Raw genomic sequence first — 12,697 nt, forward strand, 5'->3', positions numbered from 1 at the left:
GCATCATTATGTATCCAATCGTCCAAGTAAAAACTTAAATTTATCCTCAAGTCTCTCCTCATTTCTCATCATGTCACTATGCCCCATTGCTTCAACATTTTAAATATCTCAATTTTGTCTCTTTTTCTTCCCTCTCATTGCTTTAGTTCAGGTTCTACTTATCTCTCCTCTACACTTGCAATAGGCTTTTAACTGGTTTCTGCCATCTCTGTCGTGATTTTTAAATCTTTCTTCCTCTTGACTGATAAAAATTCTCTTCCTAAAACCCAAAAGTAGTCAAGTGATTTCCCTACCTCCAAACTTCTGATGGCTTCTTTATTATCTGACACTATCACCATCATTTATTGAACACCTAATATATCCTAGGCCTTCTTCTAAGTACTTTATATATTTCATTTCATTTAATCCTCACATCAACCCTTTTGATGTAGCTACTATTATCATTCCAATTTTATGAATGAGGAAACCAGGGAATGGAGAATTTAAATAATTTGGTCAAGGTTACAGCATTAGTAAGTGGGCAGAGCTAGTAGTTTGAGTTTGGAGTTGTTGCTCTTAACAGTACCTTACAGCTGCCTTTCAGAAATATACTAATTCTAAACCTCTTAATGTGGCTTATATTATGTTTTCCAATTGGATCCAAAATCCAGACATCTATTCATTAAATATGTATTAAATACATGTATAATTAGGTATTAAAAAAACTTCCTTCAAAGAGCTTACAGGTGGTGGAAAATAATATGAGAAAAATATTAAATGAATTTTCATATTAATATGAAAATAACATGAGGGCAAAATTTGCAATTAAGTAGTGTAATTCAATGAAATAGAAATATGCTTAATTCTATGAAACAGAGTAAAAAGCTTCATCTGGGTTGAATCTCTCTTTTTCATACTTTAGTCATTATTCTTGTTGTTATTCGGTTTAGAATGTCTCCTTCCTTGACTATATGACAAACTAGTTTCTTCTGGATGCTACTAAATTGTCTTCTGCCCTGTAGAAACACAGTGACTTCTCAGCACAGAATTTGCATTCCTCCTTTGTCCATCTTACATGGTGCAGAGTTGCAATATCACGTTGTCTGTTGAATTGTCATTGCTTACTTACAGGTCTGCCCCTGACCTCAACCCCAGACTATAAACAGAGATCAGTCTTATTTTTCTTTGTATGCCCTTCTACCACACCTAGCACTGGACATAAACTATGGATAATTGTTTAAAACATAAAAAATAAACATGAAAGCAGTCAGTATTTTACTATTTACTATGTGTCTGGTTTTTTCTAAGGTGAATAAACGGAGAGACGAATGAATGAATAAATGAGAGAAAGAGTCTAGAAAGAAGTTGGCTGGTTAAAGCTATACTTCACAGATTTTCAGAGTTACTGCTAGGTTCTGCTCTCTTTACACCGTGGTAGGCAGCAGTCTAAGATAGCCTTTGTGATACTTGCCTCCTGGTTATCCATGTTTTCCTATGGGCTGAACCTGTAAGCTGCTGCTAACCAATAAAATACAGCAAAGGTAAAGTTTTGCAGATGCAATTAAGGTTGTGAATATTAATCAAAAGGGAGATTTTCCTGGGTGGACCTAACTTAATCAGGTGAGCCTTTTAAAAGAGCATCTACAGGTCAGAGGCTATGATGGCTAATTTTATTTGTCAACTTAGTTGTTTAGTCAAACACTAGTCTTGATGTTGCTGCTAAAGGTATTTTAAAGATATGATTAACATTTAAAACAGTAGATTTTAAATAAAGTAGATTACTCTCTGATGTGTTTTTTCCAGTACCAATACTACTACAATTCCCAGTGGACAATGACTGGGTGTCCAACAAATTTAACTAAAATTTGACAATATCTACCTGGAGATAGATAGCATCAGATTCCACAGGTTAAGGGCTCAGTCCCACAACACTGCCCTCAGTTCAGATGCCAATCTCCAAGTCCAGGCTGTCACCTGTGCTTCTGACCAACCTATAAACTGGAGATTCCCACAACCCCCTCTTTGAATTTAATTAATTTGCTAGAGCAGTTCACAGAAACATTTATTTATGTTTACCAGTTTATTATAAAGGATATTAAAAAGGATATAGATGAATAACCACAAGAAGAGGTACACAGGAAGAGGTCTCAATCGCTGGAGCTTCTGTCCCTAGGGAATAAGAGTGCGCCACTCTCGTAGCGCGTGCATGTGTTCACCAATTCGGTTGATCATCAAATGTCCTTGCTAAAGAGTTTTTACAGAACTTAATTTTCAGTCTCCCTTCTTTCTCCTTCCCAGAAACCAGGGGTGGGGTTGAAAATTCTAATCCCTTGGTCTTTAGGACAACCAGCCTCATCCTAAGGCTACCTAGGGGCCCTACCCTAAGTCACCTCTTAGAATATACTCTGCTGTTAAGTCTCCTTATGAATAACAAAAGACATTTCTACCATTCAGGCTGGAAATTCTGGAGGTAGTTGAGGTGGCAAGTCGGGAGACAGAATTCCTTCCTTTTGGGGAAATCTCAGCCTTTTAAGGCTTCAACTGATTGGATGAGATCCACCCACATTAGGGAGGGTGAGGTATAATACATATTTTGAAAGGATAATATATGCTGTTTTAAGCCTCTAAACCTGCAGTAATTTGTTTTTATGAAGCAATAGAAAAGTAAAACAAATTTTAAATACCTTACCATACGCAGGCAAGAATTTTGGCAATTGACATTTTGATTATTGTTTTTTGGGGAACATGTCATTTTATTTTAAAAATTTCACTTTAAAAAAAAATCACAAAAGGTAACATATGTACATGAAAGAAAAAAGTAACAAGAAATACATGAAAGAAACCAGTTCCCCCCTCCCATAAATAAACTATTCTGCAGTTCATGTCTTTTAATATGTGAGGAAAAGCTTTCCATATTTGTATATCTAGATGTACTTCTTACTTCAAAGGTTCCCAAACTTTTTTGGTTCATAACATTCTTAGTATTTTAGTACTCAGTATACTGCTCAAATAAATACTTAATGATTCTGTTTATTAAGTAGTTAGATCTAAAAACTTAAGGAACATTTATGTCATAATGATTTACTATACATGTGAAAAATAAATAAGTGTAAACTAGTAGAAGAAATATTTTAATCTTATTCTTAAATAATCAGTTTCTTGCTAGTAGGGTGTGCAAACTCATTGGTCACTACACACCTCTCTTGGAATCACAGTGGACACTGCCACCCTCATTTCCTGTTTGATACTGATTTTTTGCTTTATTGTTACATTAATTGCTGAAAACCATGATTACAAAGATATGAAATCATCAAATGGAATGTAGCATAATCTAATATTGAAACTGAACTCCCTTGAGATAGCTGCATACACAATGTCCAACAGGTATCATGCATCAGTGTGCTTACTTCAAAAATGTAAAATATCCCAAAGCACTCTTGTGAATTCACTGCCATGTCCTGGTGCTTCTTGTTGCACAATATAGGAACCCTGGCCCCATCCCATTCCTTTAAATGGGTGCATATTAACCAATTTTATGGATAAACTTATTTAAATTGTTGCTCTATTAAGGGTTAACTTAGGCTCTTGCCTGTTTTTATTTCCTTTTTTCTTTCATTTTTCTCTTAATTGTGACTGTGAGATTCTTCCATCCATGAAAATTCCTTATGAGCAATCTTGCAATCTTTTTGAGTATTTCTGTAGGATAAATTCCTATAAATTGAATTGCTGGCTTAAATGGTATGATTAATTTAAATGTTGATACTTAAAAAAAAGTCTCCGAAAAGGATAAACCAAGTTACATATTTGTGTATCAGCATGACCATTTTCCTAATTTTTTCTAACACTTGTTTCATGAAACTTTGATGTTTTAATATGTATCTTTTTGTTGAGCATTTTAGTTGTGAGCATTTTTACTATATTTAGTGACTATTTATATTTAGTTTTATGTCAACTGTTTACATCCTTTGTCCACTTTTTCTATGGGATTATTTGTGTTTCCTTATGATTTGCAAGAGATATTTATTTAGTAAGAAACTCAGTCATTTTTTTCTCCTGGCTATTCTTTAACTTTATTTATGGTACTTTTTTTCCCTTTGAGTAATTTTACGTGTTTATGTATTCAAATTTACAAGTCTTTCCCCATTGGCTGCTGGGCATTTTGTTATGGCAGAAACAAACAGTAGTTTCAAATTTACTCATATTTTCTTGTACTGTTTTCTTGATTACTTTTGCACTTAAATTGTTGTTCCAACTGGAATTTATTTTGACATAAGCAGTAAAGTAAGGCTATGCATTTGAGAGTTTAATTAATGCTAACTGCCACATTAAACCACCCTAAATATTTGTGGTACAACATTAATAAAAATTCCCTTCTCTCTAACACAGAGTCCAAACTAGAAAATGACAGACTTCATTTGGACTCAAAATGGGCAATCCACATTCAGAGCCCATGCTCTTATCTCTATTTGTTGTTCATCAAGGGGGCATGTGATCTAGTCCTTTTTGCTTTAAGTTCAAAATCCCATTAGGTTAGGGCCTAAAGAGGAATGAGGCTCAATTTCTGACCTGCAAAATAAAACCACTATAGTTTCTTTCTATTTTCATCCTGGGCAGCCTATATCATAAGAAATACATCGAGGGACTCTACAATATCAAGAAAACTGAACACAACAGTTTGGTTTAATGTAACTTTCCTTGATACTAACTCCTATACTTAATGTCTGATAATATATTGTGATTAAAAAAAAAAAAAAACAAAGATGCCTATGGAACGAAAGTTGAAATATTTTAAATTGTGACTCCTTAGTCTCTCATTAGCTATTTATAAAATATGCATAGTTTGTTTTGGAAACAATTGGCAGAAATATTAAAAGTACTTTTAGACTTGAAGTCTTTGTTTCTTGAGGAAGAAAAACTCCTACAGTCTCAATTTTGTCAAATTAAAATTATTTTCAAGTGAACTACTTTGAGAAGATTTAAAATGATGATAGCATGTTTCCATATCACATTTCACTAAGACAACTCAAACTAAATATAGTGCCCCAAAATTGATCAAAATCTTAGGTTCTTTGTGTTCCAGTAGCTGTGTATACAAGGTTTCATTATGTGTGTATTTAATCTATTTTTAAATAACATATTTTTTATTTATAATTTTTTAAAATTAGAAACAATACTACTTTTCAGTGTAGAAAACTTGTAAAATTCAGAAAACATGAAAAAAAATTCATAATGCTACTGCCTGAAGATAACCACTGTTAACATTTTGGTAAACATTTGTATTTTGGTAAATATTTATAATATATTTTCATATGATATATGTATATATTTTCTGTACAAAATTGATCCCACATACAGTATTTGACATTCTTCTTTTTATAGTTACATTATAGACATTTATTCATATTAATAATATTCCTCTAAATAGTTCTCTAATGGCTGCAGAATATTCCATGGTATAGTGTTTTAAAAATGTAAATACTTTTTTTTCCTGAGAATCAAGTAGTATGCTCATTCCAAAAAAATTCAGATGATGCAAAAAAAAAAAAAATAAAATTTATGTCAACCATAAGTCCACCTTCTGGAAATTTAATACAACTATTAACTTTCTGGCCATTTATGTGTACACATACACACATGCACACACACTGTTTTAAATGTGATTATGCTTGCTGTTTTGTGACTTTTCCTCTCTTTAAAAAACTTTTAATTTTAATTTATTGCCAGTTTTATTGAGATATAATTGACATTATTTCCCTTTTAATAATGAATGTCTTTTCAAGATAATGAAAATAGCTCTACATAAAAATTTTAAAGTTTGTGTAATATTCCATTAGGAATATAACATGGAGACATTGATGTGGGCTTTGGAAATGGAAAGGGGAACTTAAATCCTAGTTCTACTACTAGAACTTGTGTGATTTAAAAAAAAAAAAAACTGATTGCTGTAAATCTCAGTTGCTTAATGGAAATCATAAGGTCTACCTAGCAGGAATAGTAAAGTATTAGCAGGAAGGTGAGGTGGGGGTGTCCAAACTCAAATGTTTTTGGCATGAAAGACCTGAAGAGGACCAACCTTTATTCTTCAAAGATTAGATGATACCGAATGCTTTGACCTGGGTCCAAATGGAACTTTCGTAGACTTACCCAAAGTCATTTACATTGAGAAAAAAAAAAGGAAAGTAATACACTGAAGGCCAAAACAAATAAAGAGAGAGAGAGAGAGAAAGAAAAATCCATAAAGCAAAAGTAGTAGTAAGTAGCCCTTTGCAGGAAAAAGCCCCTCAGCCAGAAACCCCTTTTGTCTTATCACCAACCTTAAACCAGGCACCCCCATGCTTTACTCATGTCTGGCCCTCACACACCTTTCAAATCTTGATCGCACAATACCTTGCCTAACATGTCCGTTCTTCTCATAGATCAAAGAAGTAGGAATGGAGAATAAGTAATTAACAGATGACCGGGTCTCTTCTCTAGCTTCTCCTTCAGTAATCTTGTGAACAAACTATGTGAACAAGAAAGCATCTACAGAAAAGATCAGGAGAAGTCGACAAGCCTGAACTCAGTGGGGGATAGTGACAACTCTGACCCCCTATCTCAATGATTGACTGAGATTTCTTCCTCTTTCCCCTTTAAAACTTTCTCGGCTAAGCAGAATCTTCAGAGTTGGTTTTTGTGGACCCTGAGTCCACCACCTCCCCACATGGCCAGCATTCTGATGAAAAGCAACTTTCCTTTCTATCAACATTTGTCTCTCCTGAGTATTGATTTTTGAGCAGTGAGCAGCCGAACTGGAGTTTGGTAACAATAGGACCCTTATACATTGCTGGTGGGAATGCAAATGGTGCAGCTGCTTTGGAAAAGAGTCTGGCAATTCCTCAAAAGGTTAAACATGCAGTTACCTTATGAGTCAGCAATTCCAATTCTAACCATATACTCAAGAATAATTAAAAGGTCTGTCTATACAATAACTGTAATCTTCATATATTATTCCTAACAGCTAAAAAAGTGAAAATACGGCAATGTCCACCAACAGTTGAATGAATAAATAAAATGTTGTGGTATACAATGGTATATTTGACAATAAAAAGGAATGAATGATGATATATGCTACAACATGGCTGACCCTTGAAAACACTGTGCTAACTGAAAGAAGCCAGCCATAAAAGACCACACATTCTATGCTTCTATTTATATGAAATATCTAGACTAGGCAAATCTAATAGCGACAAAAAGTAGATTAGTGGTTGCCTAGGGCTCTGGCGATTGGGGTGAAATAGGAGTGACTGCCAACAAGTATAGAGTTTTTATTCTGGAGTGGTGAAAATGTTCTAAAATTGATTATGGTGATGGCTGCACAACTCTGTGAATATACTAAAAACTATTGAATTTTACAGTTTAAATCAATGAATTGTATGATATGTGAATTATATCTCAATAAAGCTGTTGAAAAAAGCAAACTAGGGCATTATAATTCAGAAGGATCGTAATAAAATGGTATATAAAGCACTGGACAGGGAGGTGGGTATAGCTCAGTGGTAGAGTGCATGCAGAGGTCCTGGGTTCAATCCTCCATTAAAATAAATAAATAATTAAAAAAAAAAAGCATTGGACAGATGAAGCCCTTAATAAATAGTGGTTATTACTCGAGTGTGTTTAGTTTGTTTACATTTTCCTCACCATGATCAGTATTTTAAAAAGAGTATTCCGTATATAGTAATATGGGGCAATTCTACGGGCTCCATTTCTTTCCCCAATCCTTAGAGATGTAGAAGTGCTGATCAAATGTTATGTACATTTTTTAGGGACCTCCTTTCTTCAGAAAGACTAGGGCTATGCCTGTGGGCATTTCCTTGAGTGTAGAGTGCCAGCAAATCATCCTTTTCTGAAGCTTTTTTGTCAAAATAGTAATACAACACACAAAAGAATACTTCTAAGTAGTATTTCCACAGGCCTTGCTTTGGGAAAATAATAGATACTAAAAACATCTCCATTATAATGCTTAACAGTATTGGGGTAGGTGCTGGTAGAAAAAACACACAAGTTGATTCTGCTTTGATCCTGTTTGTGGACATTCCTATTCATTGCAGCAGGGGAAAACGTCGTCTCCTATTAAGTTTCCCTGATTACTTCTAACAATGAGGATTACCCTAAACTCTATTGCAGGTTATGAACACATCTAAATTGAACCGCAAAAAGTTGAACTTAGCTTGACTTTTTCAGCAGCTAACGTTGTAACAGGTGGGGAGAGGGCTCGACTGAACTGTGTGAGGTGGTGTGGAACTGTGGAATTTGAGCCAAGAGAAGGCCACCGATTTTTAAAAATAGAGCTAGGCGAAAGAATTCAGAGCACATAGCATGCACATTTTTAGTCTTCCTCTTTCCTCCAAAATTTGTGCCAATGGACAATTGGAGCCCCCAAAGTTGCTCTTCCCGAGGTGAGGACGCTACTCCAGGGCTACTAGCATTTCAAGGAAGTTTCAGGGCAAGATGCCCGAGAGCAGAGGAATACAGATGCGCGGGACAGGCGGTGCCCGGTCAGTTCACTCCCCGGCGGCTGGAGGGACCGACCCGCTGGGGCGGGCAAGCAGCGGGCACTGAGAGGCGGGGACGTAGGGGCGGGTCAGCAAAGGTCGGGCGATTGTGTCGGGAGGCAAACTGGGCGTCGGCGGCGGCGGGCGGAGCCGTGGGCGAGTGATGTAAAGGGCGGAGGGATCCCACAGGGAGAGTCGGAGCGGCTAGGTGAGACCCCGAGCGGCTAGGTGAGACCCCAGGGGTGTGGGGCGGGGGATCCCAGTCCCCGCCCTGTTTTCCCCGTCCCTCCCCCTGCCTCCTTCACGCCCCTCCCCCCTCCTCCCCTCTGGTTGGAAAGTTTCTAGAATCTCTTCCCAGCGGCCTTTGCGGTTCCAACATGGCGGAGCTGACGGTGGAGGTTCGCGGCTCCAACGGGGCTTTCTACAAGGTACCGAGCTTTTTGGCGCTTTGTTGGGTATTCTGGCGGCTGGGGCAGGTTTGGGGGAGGGGTGGTGGTCCAGGAGACTGAGTTTTGGGGTCGAAAAAGGCGGCCAGGCCAAAGCCCGAGGCCGCTGGGTTCATCGCTTCTCCCCCCTCCACCCGCGGTTTAACGGTCTCGGGGGCCCCGGCTCCGTTATGTTTTGAAACAACACGTTGGACACCTCTTGAGTTTTTCTACTCGTGAACCTTCTTCTTGGGTGCGAGTCCCTTGGCGGGCCGGTGAGGAGAAGCTGAGTGGCTGCAGGGCCGCAGGGAGCTCCTCGGGAGCAGGCCTGAGCGCCGGGAGGTGGGGGAGTCGTGAAAGGAGGTAGTGGGATTGTGTGGTCACAGCCGCTCCCCCGCCCCTCGGACTGTGCCGAGCGCGAGCGCCTCGGCTCGCTGCTCTGACCCCTCCCCACCCCCTTGGGGGGCGCGTCGCGGAATCTTAAGAATTCACCTTTGTACTAGGGTTTTGTGCCAATAAACTTTAGTGTCTGAAAGGGAAGCGGATACCGGATTAAGGGTTAGGATCAAAGAGAGAAAACCAGAAACCCTTGAAATGTGGCTAGTAGAAATATTTTTTGCAGCCTGGGAGATTGGGCGGCGCCTTAGCCCCTCTATTACGGAAGAAACGGCGAAGAGTTTTAGCCTTTAAGAATTAAAGCGTGAAACGGGATCAGGGAGACACAGGTGGGGACGTGACTAGGTTTTTTGCTTTTAATCAGTTCCCTGGTGTTTTTGGAAGAAGGTGTTGATTTTTGCCCCCCCCCCCCCCCGAGGTTTTTGTTCGTTTCCAGCGGGAGGAAGGAGATGCATTGCTATGGGATCGGGGCTGGCACATGGAAGAGGAATTCGAGAGTAGAGGAATTCAGTAGGGGCTTCTGATGTAGGGGTCATAGAAATGAAAATGAAATCCTTAGTTTAGTTTTGCCATTATAACGGTCTCTTCTCCCAATTCTCCTTTTCTCCCAGAGTGTGCCTTCAGTGTTACAAGATCAATACAAAATCTCCCCAGCTGTTGTCTGTCAGTCAGTCTCACTAAGCCAGCATCTCAAATGTTTGAGAGTCCTGGCTATTTTTATTAAGGGCCGTCTCCTAATAACAGGAATATTGTGGGTACGCAGAATGTATTCTCACTGAGTTTCGTTTTAGCGTATCTTTTATCCCCCACAGTATTTTAATTTAATAGGTAGTCGTAATCTCTTACTTTCAGCGTTGTTTTTGCCTTTCCTTGTTTACTAATGAGCTGTGTGGAATTGGTTTAGCTGTCACGTGGTAATAGCGTAGTGGGGAATCACAGTTGGCATCTAAACGATCTCCCTAAGCTTTTTACAAGTTTAAATCTGTTTAGGTGGTCAGCATAAAGTAAAAACAATGACTGGTAGAAAGGAGTCTTTTAATGCGTGACAAATTTTATATTATCAGTCTAGATTTAAAACTCGGTGTCAGACAAGAGTAGATACTTCATTAACTTCTTAAGCCTAATGGTTGCGTTCTCTGAACAACTGCAGATACAGTTGTGGCATAATGCACAAAGAATGGGGTTATCATACCTTTCCTCTCAAGGGTAGATAAGGTTCATTTTTGCATCAACATCTTCCCACCCCATGAAAAAATTTCAAATTCTTGCTATTTGGCCATACAATTCTTGTTCAATGGATGTATGCATTTTTTCCTGGCATACTGGCATTTTTCCTGGTTATCTGTTGAAAAGTAGAAAAGGATTACTATGCCTTAACGAATTATTTTCAGCATGTCGATGGTAGGTAAAACATTTCTTTTTACTCATATATTTTTATGATATCACGTGCTGTAAATACACTTTTTAAATTCATAAGATTCTGTAATAAGATGGTCTTTTTGAAAGTTTTAGTGAAGATTGTTTACCATCTTACTTTTTCTGTCTCTCTTTTTTTCCTTTTACTTTGTTTTGTCAGTAGTCGAATCCATTTTGAAACTCTAAAGTGTTTATTGTTGATTATTATCTATACAAATTCTTAGACTTTGATTTCATTACCCATTTTTACCTAACAAAATAAAGTAATGTGGTTCTTTGGCAGAGGTTGGGAAGGACCCTAGCCACATTTGTATGTACTGAAAAAGCACACACAGTTGGAATTTTATGTCCTGCCATAATCCGCTTGTACATGTGTGGCAACTATGATCTTCAGAACTCTAGAAGCGTGAGGATGATGAAGAGGAGGGAGCCCTGCATTTGAAATTAAACAAGTGGGAATTCTAGGTCTGTACCTCGGTTTAAATATATCTAGCAATAATAACATCCTGAACAAATTTCCTTGGGCATATTTTCTTTTTTTTGTAAAGTGAGGGGTTTGAAGTAGTTCAGTAGTCTGCAGTGTTTTTTATCCCAGGAAACTGTCCGCTTGGAAAAAAAAATTGGCTCATTGCACACTTTATTAATTTCAACTCCATGAATTTTTAAAATTAATTTGCATGTAGTAAAATACGTTTTTTGACATGGTTATGTAAACTTTTTATAAATGGTGACATTTATGTAACCACCACGAACACAATGAAGTGATAGAATAGTTCTACCATTCCCTAAATTTCTATCATGCCCCTTTGTAGTCAACTTCTCTCACTCCCAGAACCTATGGTGGTTTCTGTCCCCATAGTTTTACCTTTTCCACAATGTCCTAAATGTAGAATCATAGAGAATACTGTGTAAAGTTCAAAATTTGGCGTCTTCTGTTTGGTGTAGCGATAGTTTCATTTTAAGTAATTTTTTTCCTATTTAAAAATTAATACATGGTCATTGAGGGAATTTTGGAAACTGTCAGGAAAAAACAAGTTGCTTTGCGATAACAGCTGTTAACACTTCGGTGTATTTTTTTAGTGGTGGTTTTAAACATACAGGTGATTCTGATTTTCCTCCCCCCCCCCCCAGCTGTAAATGTGAATTGTCATTGAAGAATTTCAGAGTCATGGGATTAGTAGCCAGTATCATCGTGCCTAAGGCATTGCTCTATGGACATTGATTTAAGATTTTTAGTAGAACTGAAACTTCATTTCACATAGTAATTGGAACCAGGGAAAAGCGGAAGAGTTGACCTAAAAATAGGATAGTCTCCCCCCCACACCCCCGAAAATATTTACACAGACTGTTGCACACTAAATACTTTGTCCTGCATCCTGTTCTTTTTACTTAACAGTGGATCTGTGGTTGTTAAAGATAAAAAATTTGATATGCTCCTGTTTGCAGCCCTGTAACTCTTTGGGGATTGGGAAAAATGGGAAATATGTTATGATAGGGGATGTAATTTTATATAAAAATTTGCCTTTTCTACCGGAGTGTAGCATCTTAGGGTTTATACTACTGGTCATTTAAGGTGCCCCGCCCCGCCCCTCACCTTTTCCTTTAGCTTTTCAATAGATTTTACATTCTATAATAGTGTACTTACAGAGTTGTGTAACAATTACCGCAATCTTATTTAACATCTCTATTAACCCCAGAAAAGCCTCGTGCCCATTTGGAATAATTAAAATACTTTTAAACTCATGTGTGTGATATTAAGCTTTGTAATAGCATTGCAACTTGCATAGCCGTGGGCAGAATATAATTTTAACTAGAAGTTGAAAGTAAGTCACTCAGTTTCTGGCTCTTGTAGAGGAAAGTTTCCATGGTGTTCCAAGGAAATGTGTGATCTCTAAGATGGCTGAATGAATTTCAAGCCTTCTCTGTAGAAAATAGAATTACTTTTGGAAC

At 37.6% G+C, this 12,697-nt stretch overlaps 1 protein-coding gene across 6 annotated transcripts in view; it reads left to right on the plus strand.

The window, feature by feature from the left end:
• Positions 1–8,833: 8,833 nt before the first annotated feature.
• Positions 8,834–12,697, plus strand: part of FXR1 (FMR1 autosomal homolog 1) — a 58,229-nt gene continuing 54,365 nt past the window's right edge. For 3 of the 6 annotated variants that reach the window (XM_010976231.3, XM_010976233.3, XM_010976232.3), the window contains exon 1: positions 8,835–8,938. In XM_010976231.3, coding sequence (XP_010974533.1) covers positions 8,888–8,938 — 51 coding nt within the window. In that variant the 5' untranslated portion in view covers positions 8,835–8,887. Of the gene's footprint in view, positions 8,939–12,697 lie in introns of all 6 variants that reach the window. The other 3 variants (XM_010976228.3, XM_010976230.3, XM_010976227.3) reach the window with 2 other exon arrangements.

This window comes from Camelus dromedarius, chromosome 2 (genome assembly GCF_036321535.1).
Source record: "Camelus dromedarius isolate mCamDro1 chromosome 2, mCamDro1.pat, whole genome shotgun sequence".
Classification (NCBI taxonomy): Eukaryota; Metazoa; Chordata; class Mammalia; order Artiodactyla; family Camelidae; genus Camelus; species Camelus dromedarius.